The following is a 27393-nucleotide window of genomic DNA, read 5'->3' as shown; positions in this document are numbered from 1 at the left end:
ACACTTAACACATCAGTGTTGTGTAGCTCAGTCTGTGAGTATTTAGACACTTTTTCTCTTCTTCTTGGCTCAGTTCTCCAGCTCAGTTGATCTGAGAAGAAACAGTGACTCATGCAGATTTTCCCTGTGTAGTCTGTGAATATGTCTGAACATTGTTCTCACTCTGCTGTGGCTGACAGGGCTCTGGGTGCCAACCCGCTGTTCTGTGACTGCCACATGCAGTGGCTGTCAGACTGGGTGAAGAGCGGCTACAAGGAGCCTGGCATCGCCCGCTGTGCCGGGCCCGGAGACATGACCGACAAACTGCTGCTCACCACGCCATCCAAGAAGTTCACCTGCACAGGTAAACACATGCTGCCACATGCATAGAGAAGTGAAATAACACAGGAGCAAACGCACATGCCAACCTTTTGAGATTAACATTTTATTATTTGTCCAAGGACAAAAGAATTCAATTACATTCTTTGCAGACATTTGATAAGGACTCCGAGAGGAGACCACAAGCTACCATTTACAAATTACCACTGTCCAATGAAAACCATGTTTTGCCAACATTTTCATGGAAAAAGTGTAATCATCTTGCTCTAATATGTGTATTTGTATATGTGTATTTTCAAATGATTTACTGACTTTTTCTTAAGCTTTATAGTTTAAGAAATATGATAATAATCCTATTTAACCTAAGGAAAAAATCGATAACTGAAGATTGTCAAATATGGAAATACCAGGTTTTCAAAGGAAAGCAACAAATGGCAATTTCAACAGCAATAAATTGAATTCAATTCATATGAAGTACTTCTATGCATGATCTTTGCTGTAACACACTGCTACTAACTTTTTACCTTATGATGTCACATTAACCATGAACACATGACTAAAACCCATTTCTGACCTAATCTAACTGACACACTGTAGAAGTCCTGGGGCCTTGTGGTTTTCTGGTGCCAGGTAAAGTAACCACTCGTATCCCAGCTCTTCCTCCTTAGTCTCTCCTGACGGTTCCCGCCCAGTGTTCCTCCTTTTAAACCCTGATCCGACTGAACCGCTCTCTTCTTCCCTTTTCAGCCCTTGTGTTCTCACCGGCAATGTGTGTCCCGACCGTTAAATGTTGATGTGTTGTAATCAGACCCAGGGATGTGTCTGTCTTCTGCACATGTCAAGGTCCTGCTATAGAAAATGTGTTATTTTTCTCTATAACTACTTCTTCGGACACCCACAAAGCATTATCACGCCTCATATTATAGTAAAGGTAATAATATATTATAGCATAATGTTAAATTGCAATAATATAAAGTTTCCTCCTTTTTATTTTCTAATATTGACCAAATATGTAGCTTCTCTGTTCCACACCGTGTTCCACAGAGGAGGAAACAATTGTTCCTATCTAAAAGTTGCCTTTTGGTGTTTAAGCAGGTCCTTGAAAATGTGCAGTCGTCTCAGTGTAAACACGAACCTTTCTATCCTGACTCATCAAAGTATATAAAGCCTGAGGTCTCTCTTCTTGTGTGTGTGTGTGTGGGACGGTGTGTTTCCATCACACAGGTCCAGTAGACATGAGTATCCAGGCCAAGTGTGAGCCCTGCCTGTCCAACCCCTGCAAGAACGACGGCACCTGCTCCAACGACCCCGTGCACTATTACCGCTGCACCTGCCCCTACGGATATAAGGTACACACACTGGATGGAAATGTAAAGTTGCTCAACCATCTTTCCCAATCATGAGGACAAAGCTTCTTTAAACACTGTTAGTCTGCAGTTGGTCTGTGTAACGTCCACCTGCTTTTTACACCAATCTGTGTATAGGACCCTTCTTTGCCTTTCAAAACCGCACACAGTGCAGACTTAAACATAAACGATGCAGATAATTTATGATAAGAAGCTTTTGTTCGTTAAAAGCCCTTTAGAAGCACTAAAAGGTGTGTGTTTGTGTTTGTGTGTACGTAGGGCCCAAACTGCGAGGAGCCCATTCACGCCTGCATTGGGAACCCCTGCCAGAATAGTGGAACCTGCCATCTGAAGGAAGGAGAAGAGAGCAACTTCTGGTGAGAAACCTTGTTAGGTTTTATTGTTACCATTACATGGACTATCTGAAAGAGTATATCCACATGGGGGGAGGAGAGAGGTTTCTAAAGCCTGAGAAAGCTGACAGCAGAAAATCACAAGTACAAACTGGAGGAATGGGCCAAGACATGAGCATGAATATATGATGGTGATATGGTGAATCATGTAAAACACATTAGAGAGAGCAGGTGTAAATATCGATTAACCTGAAGCACTGGAGAACACAGAAGCAGACATGTGTGGTCCTTCTGCTGCCCCTCTTATGACAGATGGGGATGAATTTAGAGGTAAATCGCTCATCGGACCAGTTTCGTCTTCAGTCGTTCTCCTCCTGCTGTGAGAATCACTTTCTCTTCATTAGGCTGCTAAGTTCTGACTGGAGGGAAGCTAATGCCTGTCTGCTCTCTCCGAGCAGATTTCCACTTCCCACACAGACATCTAGATGGGTCCAGCTTTACAGCTCCTCGTGTTTCTCTCTCTCCGTCTCTTCTGTTACTTTTTTCTTTTCAGTTTTTATCTGTTTTTTTCTGTATTCCCATTGAAATACATTTTCTTCCCCTTCTCCGGTTCGGAGGGTGAAATATTCATGGTGACGAGCTGTCGTCGACTATATAATGAGATATTAATCTTCTTGAGTGTGTGCCGCATAAGAGCTCTTTATTAGACTCATAATATACCACTCTCTGTGTGCGATAAATATACCGCTCCTTGTGTGTGACACTCTTAGTGTCTCAGCGGCCTCAGTGTGCGTGCGTGTGCGGAGCCATAAACCTGAGTGGTACTTACAGAGTAGAGACACGTTCACGTTAGCAGGATAACGCAGTGTTCTCTATGTCGCTCTGCATGCATTTGATTTGTCCATTGTCTGTGTGTGTCACTGTGTTATTACAGGTGTGTGTGTCCGGAGGGCTTCGAAGGCGACGCATGTGAGATCAACATCGATGACTGTGAAGACAACGACTGTGAGAACAACTCCACCTGCGTCGATGGAATCAACAACTACACGTGCATGTGCTCCCCAGAATACACAGGTACCACATCTGGAGTTATGAAGTGGGAGTTGTTACCAGTTCCATGTGACTTTACACAGAAACATGGGTGCAACATACAACCACCCTGCAGAATGTCCTCTTAATTTTGTCATGTCGGTCGGCTGGTGGGTGTAAATAGTCGAGTCAAGATTAATTGCAGAACCCAGTCTAATAAGGAAGAAATTATAAGATGAAATGCTCAGTAAAAAAGAAATAAAATGAAATAAAATTACAACAATACCAGCCACTGTTGCCATGGAGATGAAGCCAGTGAGAGGTGGTAATCTGGGTGTAGCAAATTCGAAATGATTAGTCCGAGTCGTTGAGAATGAAAGAGGCTGGAGTAAATCCTCAATTGTCCCCCAAAATGTAAACTTAAGATCCAAATTTTAATGAGCAAATTACATCTACAGTCATATTAATTTATTCATGCAAAATTTTTAAAAGGTTTATTTATACATTTATAATGTTATCCTCATTTGTAAAGTATCCAGTAATTCAATCTCACTTGACCTCTTAAAAATAAATCTGAAAAATCTAAGACTTGGAAACTCCAAGACGTCATGTTCACCATCACGGCCCAGAAGCATTTTAAGATATTTTCGAATGCAATCATTATTTTTTCATCATGCCAATCAAAGCCATAGAAGTGCCCTTAGTCTTAGGCACTTAACATTTTCTATAGGACAATGTATGGCCCTTATACTTCCAGGCACCTGTACTCTGACTCTGCAGCTCTGTCATGTCCAGTGAATCGTACATACACAGAGAGAGAAGACCTGTTTCCAGATGGACCATATGTTTTCTGACTAACACTGGCCTGCTGCTACTTGTTTGTCTGCTTTTGCACTGTGCTAATCATCTCTGACAGCTAACCTTTGTGGCGGTGTTCTCTCTCTCTGTCTCTCTGTGTCTCGCTGTCTCGTGTTTTTTTCCTGTCTCGCTCTGCTTTCTATCATCTATCATCTTTGTGTGTGTGTGTGTGTGTGTGTGTGTTTCTTGTGGCTGCAGCTGCTACCAATGAGGTGGAGAGAGGTTAGTCTGTTCTTCTCTCTGTCCCTCCTGTCCCTCTCTCTCCTTCTTTCCTTCCTTCCTCGGTTTGCTTCCTTCCCTCATTTCCTGTGCTTTATCCACGCTTCTTTCCGACATTTGACACCACCACAGAGTGAACCTCCTGTATGCAGTCACGCTCCATGTTAGCTGTGCATGTCCTTGATGTTCAGAGGGACCGCTGAGTTTTCATGCTCTCAGATATCTGTGGTTATTCTGCTTGCTGCTTTATGTACACATGTCACGACCATACTAAATGGTTTGGTATGTTCCAGGTAAACAATTTGGTAAGTGGAGAGGACTGATGATATTCTATAATCTTGTTATTGACTGATGAAGACAAACAAACCAGCGACGTGTGGTCTCAGTAAATTCCAGTTTCCACAGCCTGTTTTTGGAGCTCAGCCTCAAATGACAAACAAAAACCTATGATTAAACCGCCGTTGCGGAGGTAAAAACAGAATGGTCTAATAACCTTCATGAATTATTTGTCATGATACATAGTTAAAAAGCTAGAAAAACTTTTTTTGTGAAAATGTCTAATAATAATAATAATAATAATCCAAAGCCCTGCAGTCCCTTTAAATTCAATCAACCTGCAATCGATCATTCACTCACAGATATTAGTTCTGTAAATAAAAAATTAAAATAAATGCCCTATAATGATAATGAAAGTGGAAAGAAAAAACTCCAGGATCTGCTCCTGTTGTTTTTATGTAATCTTGCTCACAAACAAACAAACAAATCAACAAACAAGCGGACAGGGGCAGTGATTTACATGTCATACATTGCAACAGTGTTGCTCATGCACGTGACAAATTTGAACTTGTTTGTTGTGGACTGAGAAACAAGCAGTCACAGTCATCAGTTCTCTTAATGGCAGCAGTTATGTCTTTATTAAAGCCATTTAAAGGTGCAGTCAACATTTCTAAATCCAATAAACTGGGTGAATGAAGACGCCTACTGTTTAATTACAAAGCAGGTTAGGATTAGACTTTATTAAGTCGAATCTGAATAAGGTAGCACAGTTACCACTGAGATAGAAGCTGTGGAGCATAAACATGAAAACACATCTCTCATCGTCTGCTCATAGGTTCCCATCGATCACGTAATTATTTGCCGAGTCGGCTCGTACTGTCAGGAGTTTTGCTTTAGTCCCCGGTGCCTCATCAGTGCTTCATTTGGAGTTCAGAGTTTCAGCAGCATCACGATACACCCGGGACTATCGTCAGGACTATGACATTCCCTGGGATGGGATCATTTATCAGACCGCTGTGTTGGTTCTGGCCACAAGAGAGTCATTCATCATCCCAGGACACACCCATACAGCACATACACATTCACATACCCACACACACACACGCAGACAAACATTGCCGTACAAGCAGTACAGACACATACAGCACTAAGCAGGAACACACTGTGAGGGAGTTGGGAAACATTGAGATGTTTTATATTATAATTTCACTCATTAATGCTGATGGTGTGCACAGTAAGGAAAAGGTGTCTGGATGATTTGTTGATGTGTCTCTGCACGTTGTGTGTGTTCCTAGGGGAGCTGTGTGAAGAGAAACTGGATTTCTGTGCTCCGGAGCTGAACCCGTGTCAGCACGACTCAAAGTGCATTCTGACCCCACAGGGATACAAGTAAGTGGACTACGCACACAGACACACACTCATGAAGACGGCATGAAGACATCTGTTCAATTTGAGAGTTGATGGAGTGAAGTTGTGTGTGTTCATCGGGCAATCAGGCATTTTGAAACATAATGTCTATTTATATATTTGGACCCATGGATAGACGGATAGATAGATAGACGGATAGATAGATAGATAGATAGATAGATAGATAGATAGATAGATAGATAGATAGACTGACTACAGATTATAGATCAATACCAGCAACATGTCTCTCTGTTTGTGTGTCCTGTAGGTGTGAGTGTACTCCGGGCTACGTTGGTGATAACTGTGACCTGGACTTTGACGACTGTGAAGAGAACAAGTGTCAGAACGGAGGTCAGTGCATCGATGCCATCAACGGATACACCTGCGTCTGTCCAGAGGGATACAGGTGAGGGACCCATCTCAACTCACACTCACTCAATCATATCAAAGTTCTCCGCCCTCATCGACAGTATCTGTAATAGACGTGTTTACTGCATGTTTATTATTTTTGCATGACTGACTCAATGATACTTACTTTAAAGCTCTCTGACAGATTCTAGTCGCTTTGTCGGGGAATATTTTTCCATTTGGATTATTTTTATGGCAAAAAGTTAAATGAGACATTGCTGTGGTGTTGGACGGTCTCCCCCTTGTGTTTATTGTCAGTTACTGCATTGAACAATTCATTATCCTTCTCTAACTTGGGTTAAGCCGTGTTAATTGTGGGAGGAGGAACTACTTCAAATAAATCTCCCAATGTGCTTTTTACACTATTCAGAGTAATGCAAAAAAAAAATCACACAAGCACAAAAAATTAGTTTTTACTAACCAAACTTGAAAATGATGTCAAATTTATGTTGATGAAACAGAAATAAAGATAACATTTAAATCCCCAGGCAACACAATGAATGTATTAATAACTTAAAGTTTTGGATAGGGTTAGGGTTAAGGTTTGGGCTAAGGGCTGATAAGGAGATCTTTGGGTTAGGGGTTAGAGGGTAGGGTTAGGGTTAGGGTTTTGAACAGTTTGCTCTACAGGTTCAACATTTGTACCATATCTGCTATTCTTATTGAGTGTGTTTTTGCTTGTTGCAGCGGGTTATTCTGTGAGTTCTCTCCCCCGATGGTCCTCCCCCGCACCAGCCCCTGCGACAACCACGAGTGTCTGAACGGGGCGCAGTGCGTCATCGTGGAAACCGACCCCCGCTGCCAGTGTCTCCAGGGCTACGAGGGCGAGAGCTGCGAGACGCTCGTCAGCGTCAACTTTGTAAACCGCGAATCCTACCTGCAGCTTCCCTCAAGTCTCCTCTCACCACAGACCAACATCAGCCTTCAGGTGAGGACTTCATCAGTTTTACACTTTGTAACATTGCAATGACATTTTTTTTCTTATAATAGCCAATATCTCAACACAGAATACAATTGTATGCATGAGAAACATTTGTCGTCTGTCCTCTCCTCTTTGTCCTGATTATCTTGCAACTAACCCCAACAATTAGAGTCCCTTGATAACACCACCTCATTTATCAAATTTATAGTGACACATTTAAGTGGAGTGTTTTAAACTGGCTCCACCTAAACCACATACAACCAAAAACCGAGCTGAATTACATCTTTTACATTATCTTTCTGCACCAATACTTTTACTTTCCATACCTTGAAGTATATAATTTATATTTATACAAAAAATGTATATTTCAAATTAAAGTGAACAAGGCTCAAAGAATTTCTGCACCAAACGATCACATTTAGCCAACAGCTGTTGAACATAATGGAGCACATAGCCAGAGCTTTTAGTTATCGGTGTAGACCAAATACTGAGCAAAAAGTGAATACTGTGAATAATTTGGCCTGTTGGTCACAAAATAACTCCAAATTAGTTATAATGTTACTCCTTATAAAATTGCATTATATGTAAATGAGTGGATGTTTGTTGACAAGTTATATCAAATTTAAAGGTGATGACTGTTTTCAGAATCTGTTTTCACTTCTTCTTCTACCGTTGTTAATAAGTTATATCCTGCCGTGTTTTCAGATCGCCACAGATGAGGACAGCGGCGTGTTATTGTACAAAGGGGACAATGACCACATTGCCATGGAGCTGTACAGGGGACGCCTGCGGGTCAGCTACGACACCGGGTCCTACCCTCCTTCTGCCATATACAGGTACGTACTAATACCAGCAGATACGACAACAACACGGTCATGGACGCTGCATTCACATGATGGATGAGACTGAATCTCTCTCTCTCTCTCTCTCTCTCTCTCTCTCTCTATCCCTCTCCGTCTATCTCTCAGTGTGGAGACAGTGAACGATGGCAGTTTTCATGCAGTGGAATTAGTAGCATCAGACCAGACTCTGTCTCTGTCCATCGACGGTGGGACGCCCAAATCCATCAACTCCATCAGCAAACAATCCACGCTCAACATAGACTCTCCACTTTACCTGGGAGGTAAGGACCCAAGCACAGTGTGTGTGTATGTGTGTCTGTGTGGAGGATTCAAGATAAATACACTTCACTGCCACATCATTTCCTTTGTGAAGTTTTGTTTTCATATAACAGGAGTATTTTTAATGAATTTTTCTAAATATTTCACACTGTTGGTAATGTGTGATAAATATATCCTAAAAATGGAATGGAAAGGAACAGATTTTAATTGCTCTACTCAATTCATCTCTCCAATCACTCTCTTCTTCCACCAGGGATGCCGGAGCGTGCGTCAGCCTCGGGGGGGCTGTCGGCCCTGCAGCACAGCTCAGGTGGACGAAACGGCACCAGCTTCCACGGCTGCCTCCGTAACCTGTACATAAACGGGAAGCTCCAGGACCTGGGGGCTGGGTTGGGGCCAGGGGCTCCAGGCTCTGGGACTGCACAGAGCACCACCAGTCAGTGGCTGGGCCAAGGAGTGGAGCCAGGCTGCCAGCCATGCCAGACAGGTGCCTGTCTCCAGGGGGACTGCCACGCCACAGGTCACCGAGGCTTCACCTGCACCTGCCACCCGGGCTGGACGGGAGCACTATGTGACCAGCAAGTTAACAACCCCTGTGACGGCAATAAGTGAGTTGAAATGTGTTTGTTTGATTTTACTGACAGAATGAGTGAAGTTCCAGTGTTATAGGATTTTAAATGTAACTTGTGCTCTACAGGTGTATCCATGGCACGTGCCTTCCAATCAACTCCTACTCGTACTCCTGCCGCTGCCAGCCTGGTTTCGCCGGCGTCCTCTGCGATGAGCAGGACCAGGACCCTGCTAACCCCTGCAGTCTGTCTCGCTGCAAACACGGCAAATGCAGAGTGTCAGGCCTGGGTAAAGCATACTGCGAGTGTAACAGTGGATACACAGGAGAGGCGTGCGACAGAGGTGAGAAAAACATGGATGCATGTGGTATGAACAGGGTGTCTGCGTGTAGATTAGATATAAAAAATAATATCTAATGCTCCTCAAGCTTTTGAATCTATAGCATGTTACTCTTTAAATAACCTTTTCTGCTTCTGCTCTACTTGCTATCTGCCATTTAAAGGTTATATTTACAATATTACTGCTGCTAGATGTAGCAATAGGTCTCTCTCTTTCTCCGAGACCTTTAAGTCAAAGACTTTTTATGGTGGAGAAAAATCTGAAAATAAGCTTACAGGTGAACACTTTGTACCTCACTCTGCCATCTGGCTTTATAACCAGGAGGAGATCCAACAGATTCACTGGGAGGGACTCCCATGCACAACAATGCTCATCCACTACAACACCAATTACAATACACAGAGGGAGCTCGACTTCATCCTCTGCAGAGGACAACTTTCTTGCTCACTGTTTAAAATCACACATATATAACCTTGAAACTCTCTCAGCTGTGTGCCTGTGTGTGTGTGCGTGTGTGTGTCTAACAGTGTTTTGTGTTTCTGCATTAACTCCTCGAACCCTGTTGCTTTTTCAACTCAGCATCTCCTGAGCCTCCTCTTAACCCCACACGGGGGGCCACACAGGTGAGACGGCCTGGTCACATGTCACTGTCTGTCTCTTTTTTATCATTTGTTTTCTATTGGCTCGTCTCGAATACAACTCCAAATACTTCTACTCACTCACTTCTGCTTCAGCTTGTCTTCACCTCATACAACATGCAGCTAAAGTGGTTCTTTCGAATTGTACATTGTCATTGTACATTTTTTTATTATTTGTATTATTATTTATAAAATCTTGCCTTGGAACATGAAACATATTTTACCTAATTGGTCATTGACATTTTCCTATACTGGCTTACTAACTAGATAACACATCATTCCATGATAATGTGCTGTTTTTTTTAAAAGTGGTATGAAGTTCAGATGTACATTTGCCAACTCAACCAATCATTCCTCTCCAAAATCCCTTTGGACAAAAGTGTGGATAACTTGTAACCTTCCTGTTCGCTCATCCCTGCAGAGGTGGCCTGCCGAGGGGAACGGATCCGAGATGTCTACCAGAGACAGCAAGGCTACGCGGCGTGCCAAACCCAGGAGAAGGTCTCCCGCCTAGAGTGTCGGGGCAGCTGCACGGGGGGAGCCGAAGGACAAGGCACCTGCTGCACCCCCCTCCGCAGCAAACGCAGGAAATACACCTTCCAGTGCACCGACGGCTCGTCTTTTGTCCAGGAAGTGGAGAAAGTGGTCAAGTGCGGCTGTACAAAGTGCCCCTCGTAAAGAAAAAAAAAAGGAAAGAAAGGAAAAAAAGAGACGATACCCATGGCAGATTTCCTCCTCGCCAGATATGTTCTGTGTTCCTGCCCGCCTTACTTGACCCCCGTCTCCCGATTCTTCCAGCCTCTACAGTCCTCCCCCCACCAACCCATGTTTTTTTTTAAAAACCCTGAAAAAAGTAATAAAAAAGAACAAGAGAAAAAAAAAAAGGTTTCTTTTCTTGTCAGTGCTGGACTGATGATTGATGCTTCCTCGGTGGGGATGTTGAATTGTATTGTAAAGTACAAAAACAGACTTATTTTTTATTATGAAGTGGAGAAAAAGACAAAAAAAAACTAAACACAAGCATTGACTTTTTCCTGACACCTTCCTCTTTTCGTTTGGTCACAACGACTCCGATGATGTGCCACACTGTCTCTTCCCCCTGAGGACGGACCGGTCACTGGCAGCCGACCGCTTCCTGTAGACTTCCTGCTTCCTGTCTGTGAGTCGTGCGTTTTAGGAGTTAACCTTTGTCGGTAGTACCACAGACTCACCACAGAGAGGAGCTGCGTTGCGGCACGGGAGAGGGCCTCTGTACCCCTCACCACCACCACCACCAACATCACCAACAACACAAGAAACCACCACAACAGTCTCCCATTACAGGCCTCCTGAACCCTCCGAGACTGTGTGCACGACCTTGCACACAGCCGTGCTCAAGCTTGTGGTATTTTATACAGCTACTGAACAACACACCCACACAAACACACACACATGCATATGTTCTCACCCATAGAAGAGTCACACACCTTTCTTGCAAGGTTAAATATACTACTCTCTGTTTACTGCCCCACTCCAGTCATGACAAGTATTTATTGTATCATAAATACCTGTACCTATTCAGTAGATCCCCCATGTATCAATCTGATTCTTTTAATATATATTAATTTATATTTGTCCTTATTTTTGTATTAAAAAGACATAATCTGTCAAGATAGCTGAACTAACAAGATGGTGTCCTTTATTTTGGTTGAAGAGAAGTTGTGTTTTTTTTCTGTTTTGTTTTTTGATCGCTGAAACTATTGTGCTTGCCAGAGACCTAAGTTACATTTTAATCTGCAAATGTGACGTGAAGACATTGTATATTTTTGTCGCGTTTCCTGAGAGTTTGTACTGTGCCATTGCCAGAAGGTCTTTATATTAGAGTATAAATGTATAGATAATTTCCCTACCTATGTATTTCACACACAGATCTTGTGCGTAGCATTGACCCTTAGAGGATTCTTAGAACTGTTTTTACCTTTTTAACAGATTTATGCTTTAAGAAAACTGTGACTTTTTCTAAATGAAACTACTTTGTTAGCCCCTTGGTCTCCGATGTTAACATGTTGCTGCTAAGTTTTTGTACCGTAGACTTGGATCCTGATCTGTATGTTATATAGAACCTCCTGCCCCTACTGTGCGGGGGGCACCTTGTGTAACAGATAAATATGTCCCCCCTCCACCTCTACACATGTGCATTGTGCTTTATATTCCCTCTCTTCTCCATCCCCAGACTAATGTCAGTTCCCTGACTGATGTTTGTTTATTAAACACAATATTTACCTCACACTTCTCACTTTTGACTTTTTTGTCACACTAAGAGGTCCAGAAATATTCCCTAAGGACAAGCTGAAGACAAAGCCTAGAAAAGGGTTTTAAAGTAGAATTCAGAAGAGCACGCACCGCCCAAAGGCCCAACAGTGGAAGACAATGGCTGGATGGATGGATGTATAGTTTTATTGTGCGTTGTTTTACTTCACGTTCATGTTTGTTGTTCTTCTTCCAGTCGACGTCTCACTGATAATGAATCAGCGACTGAGAAAGAAGTGAGGTGTAATTCAATTAATCTCAGGCAAATTTTCTATACATCAGATGGTGAACAAATAAAAAGGATATGGCTTTCATTTCATATATATATATATATATATATATATGAATATTTAGATACAAGTTTTTTGTTATATAAATCTAAATTATATACAATTTTATATAAACCCCAGTTTTTAAATCTGAATCAGACTGAGAAGTGAAATAAAAACAAACAACAGATACAGGTTTTTGTGTGTGTGATTAGTCTTTAATTTATCAGGATTGTTTTCTGATTAAATTCTGTCCTCTGTGCTGTTTTTTTCCTCCTTATGTATTTGTATATATTCAACCGAGTCAACCATTCAAAGAGTCACACACTATGAGGGTTGTACCTCAAACCTGCTCAACAACCCTCCTATCCTATGAGCAGCAGTCTCTATCTCTCTCTCGCTCTCTCTCTCTCTCTCTCTCTCTCTCTCTCTCTCTCTCTCTCTCTCTCTCTGATTTCTATGGTTATATACTTATTATATTATCTTTACTATAATACTAATATGCATGTAGGTAAACTCAAATTTAAAGACAACATTAAAATGAACACTAACATTTTAGTTTATTACATTTAACACGTGTTTTAATATTGAAACCAAGACAGTGGGTTTAGACGGGTTAATTTTTGTCTTAATTTTGATTTAACTATAGCCTTTATATGAACTGGTATTCCGACGACCCCTCAAAATGTCTCCATATTTCTCTCTTGAAACCTCATGCACCCTCTGTCCTCTTTGAGTTCTGCTTTATAGTTCACACTGTCTCACTCTCTCCATCTCTCCATCTCTCCCTTCTCTCTTCCTCTCCCTCTCTCTCTCCTTTTGCTTTCCTGCTCATGTCTGACCTAATACATTTTTCTGCAAGTAGCAATTCATTGACTTGAACACACATGTGCACACACACACACAGCCTCTCACACTTGCTCTGAGTGTTCTTACACAGAAAGGATATGAAGGATTTGATAATTTACATACGAGAACTAAATCTGGGTAAAATGTTCTTACAAGTGTAATAACTCTGAGAGCAGGGAGGTCTCCCCCTGGAGAACCGGGATTACGGCAGGGAACAAAGAGACGACCTGATCCGATGTCCCCTAAGAGACCAGAGAGGATTACAGAGAGAAAAAGACAGTATGTGGGAGGTAAAACAAATCCATTAGCTAATGTTTACACCCGGGGGGCTGTGCCCGATTCAAAGTTTCCCTAGTGAGCAACAGCCCTCGGAGACACGTTAATAAAGTGAGCACCTTATGAAACAGAAGACCATGAAATGGAGAAAGATTGAAACAAGGCCAGTCATTAGTAAACATTAATAGATGTATTCACTTTTTCCTTTCCCTCAGAGAAAGAACCCTCGCACATTTCTATCTAAACTCGACTCCAGTCGGGTCTTTAAGTAATGTAATTTTCTCACACGCTAACCTACAAGCAACTCCTGTATACGAGACACACTTTAAAAAATGTTTATTTGTCCTCTGTTCTATTAATCATCTTTGGTAAAGTGACAATTTTTAAATACAGTTGTGGACACCTACAGTTGATGATGTTCTATGTAGGCTACAGGCCCAATACATAGCGCCCACACACTGCTCGTCTGGAAACACCTGAACAGAACACTGTGGCATCTTATCAGAACAAACACGATATCACCGGAGTCTAATACAGATAGTACACGTGTTTCTGTTGATGTTTTCAGTTTAATTGGAAGGTAAAATATCCTTTCAGTTCTTGCATTGATCCATAATATGTTGGATTTAATGGAATTTGACAATTTGATTATTACATTTGGTTTTGTGCCAAGAGTTATATGATAAAATCTGCCTGCAGATAATCCAGCCGTTTGCACAAAATACCACTAAAGCAGCACTAACATTAAATCGGGCTCAGTTTAATCACAGTACAAAAGAGTGAAAACTCCTTGCTTGGCAAGAGATGGTCCCTCTAACCTCTTATAAAACCAAGAATGAGGTTTTTACACTTCAGTTTTTGTTCAAATTAGGTTATATACATGTGATATCATTTGTTAATTAGAGAGAATAAGATCTGGATTTCTTCACCTTTGGACGGAGCCATGATATGTCTCCCCTATAAATGTCTCTGTGAGGAAAAGAAGAATAAAGAGTGTAAACGTTTCCAAGTGGCCCCTGTGAATTCAACCATTTGGCATAGCTTAGCATGAAAACTGGAAACAAGTGAACCTGCCTGAGGTAATGACTCAGTTCCCCATCTTTACGCTTGTTGCTTGTAGCTTCATATTAAGCTTAGAATAAGTACAGTGACATTTGTCAAACCACGACTGTGGATAAAGATGGACAACTATCAAGAAACAAAGCTAAAATATCCCAGGATAACTAACACTGTCATCCTGCTCATATCGAGACAGACTCTGCCCAGTAGCGATTGGGGTTTGAGGGCTGGTAGCGAGGTCCCACAGATAAATGTGCCAATCAATTGCAAGTTAGTCTCAGCTGTCAATCATTATGTTCCAACCCGTTTTGATATCATCACATAACTAATAAAAACTTACTTTGCATTTATAATAATAGAAACTAGCCCACAGAAAATGAAAGACACCATCTTTGAGAAAAGATTTGTTAGTGTCGTCCATGTCCCATCCACTATTGGCAGGGTTTATGACCTATACTGCAGGAACCATTCCTTGCGATCTTAATAACAAGCTAATGTAATCACACCCGCCAACAAAATAGAGTCATAACTCTTGCTGGCTCCTTTAAGGCTTGTGGCTCATCATATTTAGCACTAACAAGGAATTCTCATTAAAGAAATATGAACAAATGTTATTCTGTCGAAAGTTCATAAAAAGAGCAGTAGGCTGCGTAAATCCAGCTGCACTTCACAGACCCTCATCACGGCAGCTTGTGTTTTAGAGGGTTGTCACAGTAAAAGCTTCTGTCCTCTCACCGGTCAGGGCGTCTTTCACAGGCACAACATCTACAAATTATTCATGTTTGTTTCTTTCAGGAGATAGAAAGGGGGGGGGGGCAGAGTGCACTCACAATTCACCGAGATGCACAGCTGATGGGTGCTAATGTGAATCTCTTACATAATCCCATTTCTAGAGATTCAAAGAAATCCTGACCTCTGTTAATGCTCTGTGGTGGAGAGAGAGACAGCGAAGCTGAATATTTGCCCATGAATGGCCACACTGGAAAAACTTCATCCTCACTGGTGGATTTTAAGTTTCTGGGTTTTTAATTTAAAAGGGTGAGTTAGTTTCACTTCCTGTACAATGTTTATTCTAATCTAAATCCACATTTATATTCACTATAGATCTTTCATTTGGATCTGCACCTTATTGAACACAAATGCCTGATTTTATCATCAAGATTCAGAGACTATTCTCAGTGAAATCAAGGAAATTATAGAATGCAATGTTATAGAAAGTTGAAAAAAAATCCTGATTCTGCCCTCAGACCCGGATCCGCACCCATACCACATCCAACGAAATTTGTGGTAATCCGTCCGCACAAACCAACCAACAAACATGGCTGCAAACAGAACCTCCTTGGCGTAAATTACTTAAATACTCGATATAGGAAATTATATTATCCCTTTTAACTATGAGCTTTTTAAACCTGATTACTTTGGCCACAGAAAGTAAATATAAAACCTGTACAACAACAACAACTGTATTTTATCCATTTATGTGTCCAGATCTCACTTGTCCATCTTTAGCATGCTATAGGGAATATAGGTAAATGTATGAAGTACCCATAAAATCTCTCTAAACATCCAGGTGAACAATTGAGAAGCTCTATAGTGTAAAAACAAATATGAAGTTACAGCTTTACCTACAATGGGCTATCCCAAATCATGATATGCTCAAAAAGACAATATCCAAGGCTAGGGTCCTTTATAAAAGAAATAATGATGTTTGATAATTGGCGTTGGTGTGTTGGCCATTGAACAAATCGATATCAGAGCAGGAGACCCACTGAGGTGTAATTTTGTTCTGTGTGGCCTTTTTTGTTTCCCCTTAAATCCACATGGGGTTTGATGTGCACCCTCCACCATTTGACCCTTCTGGTGGATGTCCTACATTGTCCCTTCTGTGGGTATCTGCGTCAGTCTGTCTTTGTCGTTGCTTTCCTCAGTGTCTATCACCTGCTCAGAGTTTGTCCCTCTGTGATAACACACGGTCACTGTGGTGTGGCCGCTGTCCTCGCTCCCGCGGGGGTTCGTGGAGCAGGACACCCCCGGCCTCACGTTCAGCGGGCCCTCCTGCTTCAGGTGCGCGGCCCTGTCGCTGTCCATCACCGTTCCCACCGCGGCGCTCACCGCGTCCCAGCAGCCTCCTCCGCCGCGGCAGCGCAACAGGCGCAGGAAGGCGTCTCTGAATTCTGCGTTAAACGCGTAGATGACCGGGTTGAGGGATGAGTTGCTCCAGCCGATCCACACAAACACATCAAATGTTTTTTCGTTGACGCAGTAAGGGCCACGCTGGCTCCCCGGGGCCCCTGGTCCGGGACAGAAGGGCAGGGCGCAGTTTAGGATGAAGAAGGGCAGCCAGCAGCAGACAAACACTCCCATGATGACGCTCAGAGTTTTCAGGACTTTAGTCTCTTTCCTGATGGAGACTCTGAGCTCCCGGTGAGTCTGACTCTGAGCCTGCACACTGACACGAGCCTGGTATGAATGCGCACTGATTTCCGCGCACAGGTGAGGACATATTTCAGGTACAGCCGAACGGCAACTTTGCGCGTGTTCCGCCGCGCGCTCCAGGGAGGAGATCATCCGGATCTGCATCTGCGCGATCCGGTAGATGCGCGTGTATGTGACGATCATGATGGCCACGGGGATGTAGAAGCTGATGAGGGAGGAGGAGATGGCGTATGTGCGGCTCAGGCTGGAGTCACAGCTCCCGTCCATGCTCCGACCGTGACGCGAAACATCCTCCTCCCCGGCCTCGTCACTGATCTGTGCCCTGTGCCAGTTGAGCTGCACTGGGACGAAGGAGATGACCACGGACACCATCCAGGTCACGCCGATCATGACGGAGGCCACTCTCTTGTTCATAATCCTCTCGTAGCGGAAAGGGCTGGAGATTGCCCAGTATCTGTCCACGCTGATGACGCACAGGTTGAGGATGGAGGCTGTGGAGCACATGATGTCACAGGCCAGCCAGGTCTTACAGAAGCCCCCGAACGGCCAGAAACCGGCTACTTCAGCCGCAGCCTTCCACGGCATCACCAGCACCGCGACCAGCAGGTCCGACAGAGCCAAGGACACGATGAAGATGTTGGTCACTTTTGCGCGCAGGTGCCGGTAGCGATAAACGGCTGCGCACACCGTGAAGTTGCCCAAAAGCGTCCAGATGATAAGCAGCGCCAGGACGCAGCCGGTCAGAGCTCGATGTGCCGGTAAGTCCTCCCGGCTCTCAGCTCCCACCAGGACCGAGGTGGTCGTGGTGTTCATTGTTTGGTCCTGCGCTCCTCCATGAGTCAAACTGGAAGGATGAGAATCACAACTATTCCTGAAACGACCACAAAACAACAGAGGGGGAATAGTCCCTGAAGCTGGAGTCACGCCGTCCTGACTGAGCTGTGCTGCTGCTCCAAGTGCACAGCAGGTCTACTAGGACCGCAGGCACCACCAGCTGGATACTGAGCGCAGCGCTGAGGCGTACAGGGCACATTACAAACATGTCGAGCCATTTCACATTATATCCGTCTCCATTTACTTCCATTCTACATTATTTCTGTTTTATTCTCTTATCCAGATGTTTATGTCCCAATTCCCCTAATTCCAACAATAGTCATTGATGGCTAATGTGGAATTAAATCACGCGAGAAAGTGCTTTTAAAAGCAGGCATGAGCGATTAGTGATTTTGTAGCATTTCACCACAATAATTAAATAATAAGAGTGAAAAAAGCAAACAAAACAAATAGAAAAATAGATGGAAATAACAAACTGGAATAGGTTGAAATAAAGGAAAGCAAACACAAACCAACATATAAATATATTGACCTCATAACTGGATATTAAAGGGGACATATTATGCCCATTTCACCACAGTTGATATGGTTCCTTGGGGTCTTAATGAAATGTCTGTAACATTTATTGGTCAAAATACCACAAGGATCATTTAAAACAGCACCTTTTTACCCTGTCTAAAACAGCCTTCCTCAGATGGACGTGTTCTGTATCGTAGAGGAACCACAACAAATCGCGGGAGTTGTTTTTTTCCAGAGTTTTTGGGACGGTAGACATGCCAGATACCCAAATTAACGTGTAGAAGCACTACAAAAGTGGAATTTTCATAATATGTCCCCTTTCAAAATTTATTTCAAAACTCATTGAATTGAATCATGCAACCACAGCACTGCAGTAGCATTACTGAGACAATGATTTACAAGAGCCATGTACCCTTTTAAAATAATATAAACAATAGACATTTAGGTTAAGGCTCTGTTTTTTTTAGATTATGAATAGAACACATATAAACCCTGTTGGCAGAGGGTTAGTTAATCTAGAAATTCTTTCTTACCCAACATTTAGCTTGGCTCTCTATATCCGTGTTACATTACATTACATTACATTTCATTTAGCTGACGCTTTTATCCAAAGCGACTTACAATAAGTGCATTCAAACCCGAGGGTACATACCAAGGACGACAAGAATCAAGAAAGTACAATTTCTTCAAATAAAGCAAAACTAACCCTAACCCTAACCCAAGGTGCTTTAAGTAAGTGCCATTTAAGTGCTACTAAAGTATTAGTTTCAAAAAGTTGTTAGTGTTTTTTATTTTTATATTTTTTTTTTTTTTTTTTTTTTATTCAAGATAAAGTCGGAAGAGGTATGTTTTTAGTTTTCGGCGGAAGATGTGTAGACTTTCTGATGTCCGGATGTCAATGGGGAGCTCATTCCACCATTTAGGAGCCAGGACGGAAAACAGTTGTGTTTTTGATGAGTGTTTAGCTCGCAGTGAGGGAGCAACAAGCTGATTGGCCGAAGCAGAGCGGAGTGAACGGGGTGGGGTGTAACGTTTGACCATGTCCTGGATGTAGACTGGACCGGATCCGTTCACAGCATGGTACGCAAGTACTAGTGTTTTGAACCGGATGCGAGCAGCCACTGGTAACCAGTGAAGGGAGCGGAGGAGAAGAGTAGTGTGAGTGAATTTAGGTTGGTTAAAAACCAGTCGACTGGTTTTCAAGGTAAGTCAGAGTAGATACGATGATGGAAGCAGTCTTGCCAGAAATCTGTCAAGGACATTCTTATTTCATACTCTCCATGACCTTACACTCTCTATTCATGAAGAACACATGTACCCGACACGTTTGATAGATTTTGCAGAGACTTCTGAATTATCATTGCTAAGAATAATACTTGAGCAAATAATAATTTGCTCATCATTCCTGTGTAATCATATGGGGGAGTGATTAAGTTGAAGTCTAGACGCTAAACCTGTTCTACTGCTGCATTAAATGTTTGAAAGTGAGTTGTCTGATTGAAATGGAGCTACGCCTGTGAACTAGTTCAGGCAACCAACTCGAGCTGCGCTGCTCCAATCATGTGACATACATCATGTGACATACCTCACTATCCACAACCATCTATAATACACACCATCCTCATCAGGTGTTCTATTTAAGCAGGGAGATATTTCCCATCATCCCCTTTGATCGCACTGCTGCTGCAGTATTGCTCCGAAGGGGGTTACAAGTATCTGCTCATCACTCACGTCATTCCTGTGTAATCATATAGGGGAGTGCCTAGATGCCAAACACTAAACCTGTTCTACTGCTGCAATAAACGGTTGAACGTGAGTTGTCAGACTGAAATGCATTTGACAAGACATAACCTGTGTTTTAAGGAAAACAGATTTGATGTCTTTATTTGATTTCCTTACTTTATTTAACAATCATAGCACACACCGTTTCTCCACATGAACTTGCAAATGTGTCAGGTTTCTTTAAAATGTCATAATAGCACTTAAACATGCACACAAAGTGTGTAATACATTAATGTACTCTATGGAGCCCTTGACTGCATTTTCTCCTCTTTCAGGAAGCCAGGATCTCCTTCATCTCCTCATCATCTTCCGCAGTGACTCCCAGCAGACAGGTTTCCACCAGGGCTCTCATCACCGGGTATGGGTCACAGTTGGCAACAGGACGTCTGTCCTCAAAGTACCCACAGCCCATGCGACTGACATGGCCAGGGATGCGAACACTAACTTCGCGAGAGGCTATAGCTGTAGAGAAGTGATGGAAGCTGGAGGTGCAGCCCTGACCTGTGAGGCAGTGTATGTTGTCAGCACCACCATGTGCATCGTAGACACTGAGGTGCCGAGAATGACGCTTGCTCAGTTTTCTGATCGCTTCCTCAATGTACCTGTAACATCCCAGAGAACATGTTTTATTCATGCTACTTTCTCTTAATGGCCATAAGGCATCTTAGAATAGATGTGTGCGCTATATAATGTGATGTCCACGTATAACTCTTGTAGTTGATGCAAAATCTGACTACACACTCATTATTTTACTTATGAGGACAAGGGAAAGTTCCCATGATGTAAAATATTTGATTTTGAGTTTTGTGGTTAGGTTTTGTTATAGGTTATGGATAAGGTATATAGAGTACACAGTTAATATTTATGGTTAAGGTAAGAGTATGTCAGTATTTCAGTGTGTGTGTGTAAACTTACTGAAGTCCCCCTTCACTCCTCATCTCCTTGGTGCTGAAGTTGATGTGACAGGTTGAGGAATAAATGCTTTCCTTAATGGGTTTACCGTCCAAGGAGGCAACAACCTCAAAGTCTTCACAGACTCGATGCAGAATGTAACGGGCCATCCACAGATGATCCCCCATTTCAATCCCCTCGCAAGTGCCAATCTGAAACTCCCACTGATCAGACAAAAAAAAATGAACTAGTTAACTAAAAAAAACTAGTGAGCATGAGTGGGACACATTATCCAATAAGTATTTGGAGCACATTTTCTACTTGCCGTGCATGTGCTTTCAAATCCTGTTTTTTCTCTATTTGCATGTATTGACATATGTTTATTTAGGTTCAAGAGCATTCAGCTCTCTGAACTGTAGAAATCGTTTGCCAAGGCTCTGAGCTAGAATAGCCGGGATGTTGAGGGTATTCAGGCTTCATTTACGCAAACAAACTAGCCTGGTAGACTAGGTTCCAACAAATTAATGTTGATATTTTTAGTGAATTTGGTAATAAAGTAGTTTAAAACCTATCAGAGAACCTGATCATACCTGGGAGTATAGGGCTTCTGCGTTGGAGCCAAAGATCTTTACACCAGCATACAGGCAGGCTCTGTAGTGACTCATGGAGATGTCTCTTCCACACAGTTTCTTAGCACCCACGACACAACCACACACTGAGGGTAAAACCGAAACAAAACAACATTTTATGAAGATCATGATGATAATTTAAAGTTTTACTGCTTATATTACGTTTTATATTTAAGCAGAATAACCAGTTTTCTAGGTTAAAGAAGTTTATCCTAATAACACCTTCTTGGAGCTGGCGTCCATCAGGGGACCAACCAAGCTGCTTTCCGTCCAAACCAAAAAGGATGTACTCCTGCTCCATTCCAAACCAGGGCTGAAACTGTTTCACCTCGTCCATGACGGTAACACACTGTGAACGCTGATTATTTCCTTAGTTGAAAAAGCAAAACACAAGGCTCAAACTCAAAAAGGGAAGCATACAAAACTTTCAGCATATTTTTATGATCTGATTTGTAATATCTGACCTGTGGGCAGGTCCTTGCTTTTTACCAGTTCACACAGCACCAGTTTATCAGGGTCCAGTGTGAAAGGATCTCGAAACATTCGGACCGGGACCAAAGTGACTTCGGTATGATCAGCTGCAGTCGCGTACCATTCAGGTATATCTGTAATATAAAAGGTAAAACTTTCTTGTATAACAGACACGTATCAGGTACCATATTTACAAACTGTGCAAGACGTTAATAATTCAACATAAAGTCTTTTGAAAATAACTTCGATTTATTCTATACTGTACCTCTGATTCCTGCTGGCTCATTGTAAAGAGTCCTGGTTTTAGACTGTAGATTTTCTCGATCCTCATTGACCCAAACATATGTGACCTGGCACTCTTCACCTTTGGGGAGCGACAGATAGTGCTTTCTAACCGTCTTGTGAAGACAGAGCATCTCCGGAGGGAGCGACATGATGAGTTTCCCGGATTCTTTCAACTCGTCTCTCCTGCTTGCAAACAGCTTTGTCCTCTGGCTGTTTGTTCCTCCTTATATATTTGTATGTATTCAACCAAGTCAACCATTCAAAGAGTCACACACTCAAAGGGTTGTACCTCAAACCTGCTCAACAACCCTCCTATCCTAATTCTGCTTTACCACCCTGGCAAAAATGAGCGGCAGTCTCTCTCTCTCTCTCTCTCTCTCTCTCTCTCTCTCTCTGTACGTTGGCATGTTTGAGTTTGTACATGCTGGTAGTTGTACATCATTTTGTGTTGTGTTTATACACTCTATTTTTGTGCCATGGCCTTTCAATATATTCCTTCCTGGTGTTTTGGGAGAGTTTTCAGGAAATGACAACTGTGATTAGGAACTGTTTGTTTAGCCATTTAATGAAACCAATGTTTAGAAGAAGTCTCATGAAGATTTTCTCACATCACCACCTTACCGTCTAGGCAGGTGTCACTTCCTCCGAAAGTCCTCAACGTGCAACTCACCCCATGTTTCCACCTGTACTCACTTGTTCCTGGTAATGGAATACAAGAAGGCAGAGCACAAGTCAATCACTGTAAAAAAAAATACGCTTCAGATGGCATATTTGTGAGAATTTCTGGAGGCACGTAAGTCATATACCAGCCAATGAAAAGCAGCAGATGATATTATAAATCAACAAATTTAGAGCAGCATCAAGTTTTGTAGTTCAGCACCGCACAGCACAGAAAAATATAACCCTCTGCAATTTGCTTAAATGACGAGATTACCAGAGGGACAGTGTTTTTAAATATTATGAACTGTTTGTTAAAAAATTCTCTTTATTCGTCTCACTCTTTAACTGAGTCACACTCACACACAGGCATACGCAGTCAGCTGACTCACACAGCTGTTTGTAACTCTCTTCAGAGACACTCCTTTATTAAATTACTAAAAGTTGTCTTCACAATAGCGATGGGTAATTATAGGTGCCTGCTAATTAGTGACTGCACCATTTTCAGAGTTAAAGTCTAAATTATCACGCGATGGATTCTTTTTCGTAGTCTCACAGGTAAGCAGTTTAGAAGGTACTCCTTGCTCTTAATCGTAATTGACATAATAAGTATTATAGCTTGATACACCAACTACACTGTTGCTCATTGAACCAGTCCTTTGAGCCCAAAGCGGTATTCAGTTTATGACCAATTGTGTGGCACTATCCCTATCAGTACAGATCAGCAGATGCCCTTACTAATGTGCTTATACTCAAATGCCAACCATCGCGTAAACTATTTGAATTCATTTTTTCTCTATTTGAATGTCCTCACTTTCCAAATGTTCTCACTCTGTTGGGTCTATGCTTATAAGGGACCTCACAAAGATATAATTACAGGAACAAACACCACAATAATAATCTGACTTCTTAAATTCATCAAGTCTTCATAAATTACCCTTTTGAACATGATCATAGCAGGCTCAGGACCAGCCTAACAACTCTCCACAACCACACACACACTGTTTTTAGCCGTGTGGGTACCGGAGCAGATGGCCCTGCTCAGTGAAGTACACTGAAATGGCACTCAAGCAATATTTTTTCTTTTATAAATGGCAACAGGGTGTGTTTGAATACAGATCTACATGATGGAGACGGACACAGAGTCCAAAACTGGACCGAATGTGTACTATTTTGGTGCATTTGCTGATCTAGGACACACTAGAATTACATCCATTTGTTGAAATGAAATTGCTTTCACATGGCATTAATTTCCTTTCTCTCCCTAACCGCGAGTTAATGGTTGATTCAAATATGCATTTATTATATAATAAGTAGGAATGCTGATAGTTGCACAGAACATATGCAGCTGAGAGAGTAAATGTAAGATGAATACAAAACGTTGATGCTGACATATTGTTTCTGTTCTCTTTCCATAAATTGAGAATATATGAGTGTAGTACATCTCTATATAGATCCCAACATTGTGGATCTGGCCTTCTCTGTGACTGTGACACGTTCATTCCCCTTTGAACTCATACCATCTCCATCAACATGTTTGTAATATCGGCCTAGTGAAACTCTGGTCCACAAGAAAAAATTTGAAAGAAAAGGGGATCGCAGTCAGAGCTCCCCATTGAGTTGAGTGAAGTCATTCTCAGTTGAGTGAAGTCATTCTCTGGATGACTTGAGTTGTTGAGTTAAAAGGTGAATGATCTTTTCAAAGAAAAGTAAACACTCATGCTTTGAGTCTCAAATTCAAGTAGTTTAACAACTTTCAAGTAGTCGACACTGATCACTGACATCGAGAACATCACCTTAAAATCAGCTTAATAATGGCTTTAACCATGTAATGCTATTCACTGCATTTCGGAACACACAAGTCATTCTGCTGCTGCTCTCTCTGTGATGCACTCGAGCATCCTCCGGCTGCTTTAAAGGTAGTGTAAGTAATGTAACACCTATAGCTGGATGTTAGCTCATCCATAATGGAGTGTCCATGCATGTTCGAGGCGAGGCCTAGATTGTCTTACCGCTCCACTGCTCCATGACACATGTTTGTGGGATGTGGAGGGGCTTGATAGTCCAGTTCCTCCTGCCTGATGTGGTTGAAGTGCTGAGCGGGCTCTCGCTTTGCCTCACCCCTCTCCAGTCGGGAGGCGTGGTTGTTGTGGTTGTTGTAGTGACATTGGTTCCTGCTGTTGGCACTGCCGTTTGCACGGTGTTTGTGATGCTTACCGTTATGGTGCATGCTGTGGCCGTTGCTGTACTTGTACACCTCACCATCGTGGTGGTAGAGGTCATCTTGAAGACGATTCTCCTGGTGGCAGCCAATGTCATTGAATGGTTCCTCGGGGTACAGTGGGGTCCTCTCGCTCTGCGGTGTCGTGCAGTTCTCCCCCACCTCGTAGACGAAGAAGATTTTGGACATGTAGTCAATGATGACCACTTTGGCCCAGTGTGGGACGGGCTTGGCCTCAGCGCCACAGAAATGAATGTTCATGATGAAGATGGTGAGAGAGGTAGAAGCTGTCATCATGGTCATCGTGGCTATGTAATATTTTCCTTAGGAAGAAAACAGCGATTTCTTTTAAATTATTCGTTATCATCTCTTTTATCTCAGCTTTAATTAGCTTTATTTGATCTTGTTTTTAATACAATTTTAGTTTGTTTATTCAGCTTTTATTCCACACTCTACTTCTGATCTTGCCATTTTTGTAGCTATTCTTTTTATATTTATCTGAAACTAATTTCCACAAAATAGCTATTTATTTAGATATATTATTTAGATTTTTTAACTTATTTCCTTGCTTGTGTCTTACTTCACTTCCTGTCCTGTTTCCTGTCCTTGGTGATCATCTGCAATTATCCTCATGTGTTCAATAATCCCACCCTTGTGTATAAAGTAGCTTTTCCCTCTGTCTTGTCAGTTTGGTTTGTTTCAGTCCTTTGTGTTACTCCCATGTTTCCCAGTTTATATATTTTTGTTTTTGATAACATCACTTCGAGTTTACTGCACCTCCTGAGTTGTTTTGTCTTCTGTCAGAGCTTCTAAGCCTGTTTCATGTTTTATTAGAATCAACCTCATTTTGTTTCCGTGCCTGTATTTGAGTCCTCCCTGGGAACTGGGAACATAAAACCAACACAGGCACATGGGGAATTGGCAATCTTCATATAGAGGGTCACCAGTGACATGTTTGATTACTTTGAGGTGACAGTGATAACAATATCAACATTGTGACCTTGTATCTTATAATTCTGACCTCTTAGATTTTTCTTTCATTCCTTCCCTGGTGGAAAGGGGCTTTTATAGTTGATTAATACCAAGTAATTCTAACCTATGTAGGGCATACTTTCCGCAGGAGGCATGCTCTCAGCCATCAGCAGCTGGAACACGGTGAGGGCCAGCAGCACCGTGACCCCGAGGGACACCTTCTCCCCGGAGTCGGCGGGCAGGTAGAAGCCCAGCGGGGCGAGGAACAAGATGAGGAAGCAGGGCAGGAGCAGGTTGAAGATGTAGAAAGAGGAGCGGCGCTTCAGCAGCAGGGTATAGGTGATTTCGGTGTAACGCCGGGTTCACACCGGATGCGGAAGCGAGCGTATCGCGACAAGAAAAACACTGGAAAATGATTTTAAACGATATTGACGATATATTTTGTATGATATAAATGATCAAATATGCATCCCATACTTTGTATTCACCTTCTGTTGTCCAGGAGTTTTAATTTTACCACTTTTACGACCACATTATTAAATAGATATTAAGAGGGGGACCCCTCTGCCCATCCACAACAGCCACACAAGCAGTGATAAAGATAAAAAGAGAGGGGGGGGGCTACGTATTCTACACATAGGTTTGAGTGGAGAATACGTAATTTACCCTCGACACCCGACATTTAACGGAGCCAGCAGCGGAGAAGTTCTTCAACATGGATGAAATTAAATTAATAATTGAAGTGGAGAAGTACAGTGAGTTGTATGATCCTGTTGTATAAAGACAACACTAAAAAGGACACATGTTGGGACGGTGTTGCAGTTAATTTTGGAGCAACAAGTAAGTATACACTTGAAAAAAATTATGAATGCCGTTTTTACTGCAGGCTGATAACGGCGGCACTTCGGCGGCGCTACCACACCCGTTGTGAACCCGACGTAAGGGTCTGAGCAGCAGCCATACATCATGACGTTTCTAACCGCAGGCATGCCGTGACACTCCCACTCCACGTTCTCCACGAAGTCGGAAAGGTCTCTAGCCTGACGTTGTCATACTCACAACTCTAGTCAGAATGTGAGTCTGATACAGCTCCATTGGGCTGTGATTATGGGGCGTGTTTCAACAGAACCAGGAAATAAAATTCCTCTTC

The 27393-nt window shown here is 42.4% G+C and overlaps 4 protein-coding genes across 5 annotated transcripts in view; 1 reads left to right on the top strand and 3 right to left on the bottom strand.

Moving 5' to 3' along the window:
- The window catches only part of slit2 (slit homolog 2 (Drosophila)), an 84982-nt gene extending 72912 nt beyond the window's left edge, over window positions 1–12070 (top strand). For both annotated transcript variants that reach the window (XM_062388707.1, XM_062388706.1), the window contains 12 exons: window positions 180–343; window positions 1543–1667; window positions 1944–2041; window positions 2952–3091; window positions 5695–5788; window positions 6075–6212; window positions 6902–7142; window positions 7842–7972; window positions 8105–8259; window positions 8511–8865; window positions 8955–9169; window positions 10226–12070. In XM_062388707.1, coding sequence (XP_062244691.1) covers window positions 180–343; window positions 1543–1667; window positions 1944–2041; window positions 2952–3091; window positions 5695–5788; window positions 6075–6212; window positions 6902–7142; window positions 7842–7972; window positions 8105–8259; window positions 8511–8865; window positions 8955–9169; window positions 10226–10482 — 2113 coding nt within the window. In that variant the 3' untranslated portion in view covers window positions 10483–12070. The remainder of the gene's footprint in view (window positions 1–179; window positions 344–1542; window positions 1668–1943; window positions 2042–2951; window positions 3092–5694; window positions 5789–6074; window positions 6213–6901; window positions 7143–7841; window positions 7973–8104; window positions 8260–8510; window positions 8866–8954; window positions 9170–10225) is intronic.
- A 3606-nt stretch (window positions 12071–15676) lies between these two features.
- On the bottom strand, window positions 15677–17795 carry LOC133953962 (D(1) dopamine receptor-like). Its single transcript, XM_062388162.1, has one exon. It carries the CDS (start codon window positions 17793–17795, stop codon window positions 16416–16418), a length of 1380 nt encoding a protein of 459 aa, XP_062244146.1. The 3' UTR covers window positions 15677–16415.
- A 2420-nt stretch (window positions 17796–20215) lies between these two features.
- LOC133954387 (glutamine synthetase-like) lies at window positions 20216–22681 on the bottom strand. Its single transcript, XM_062388783.1, has 6 exons — window positions 22374–22681; window positions 22102–22242; window positions 21860–22006; window positions 21599–21723; window positions 21033–21232; window positions 20216–20719 (listed from the first exon to the last, which is right to left on the bottom strand). The coding sequence occupies exons 1-6, from the start codon at window positions 22540–22542 to the stop codon at window positions 20389–20391; spliced, it is 1113 nt and encodes a 370-aa protein (XP_062244767.1). The 5' UTR covers window positions 22543–22681; the 3' UTR covers window positions 20216–20388.
- Window positions 22682–25058: 2377 nt separating this feature from the next.
- Window positions 25059–27247, bottom strand: LOC133953429 (neuronal acetylcholine receptor subunit alpha-9-I-like). The gene is made up of 3 exons (XM_062387354.1): window positions 27186–27247; window positions 26368–26597; window positions 25059–25594 (listed from the first exon to the last, which is right to left on the bottom strand). The coding sequence occupies exons 1-3, from the start codon at window positions 27230–27232 to the stop codon at window positions 25059–25061; spliced, it is 813 nt and encodes a 270-aa protein (XP_062243338.1). The 5' UTR covers window positions 27233–27247.
- Between the last annotated feature and the right edge of the window lie 146 nt (window positions 27248–27393).

Source organism: Platichthys flesus, chromosome 5 (genome assembly GCF_949316205.1).
Source record: "Platichthys flesus chromosome 5, fPlaFle2.1, whole genome shotgun sequence".
Classification (NCBI taxonomy): Eukaryota; Metazoa; Chordata; class Actinopteri; order Pleuronectiformes; family Pleuronectidae; genus Platichthys; species Platichthys flesus.
Note: the sequence above shows the minus strand (reverse complement) of the source record. Positions and strands in the feature narration are given on the sequence as shown.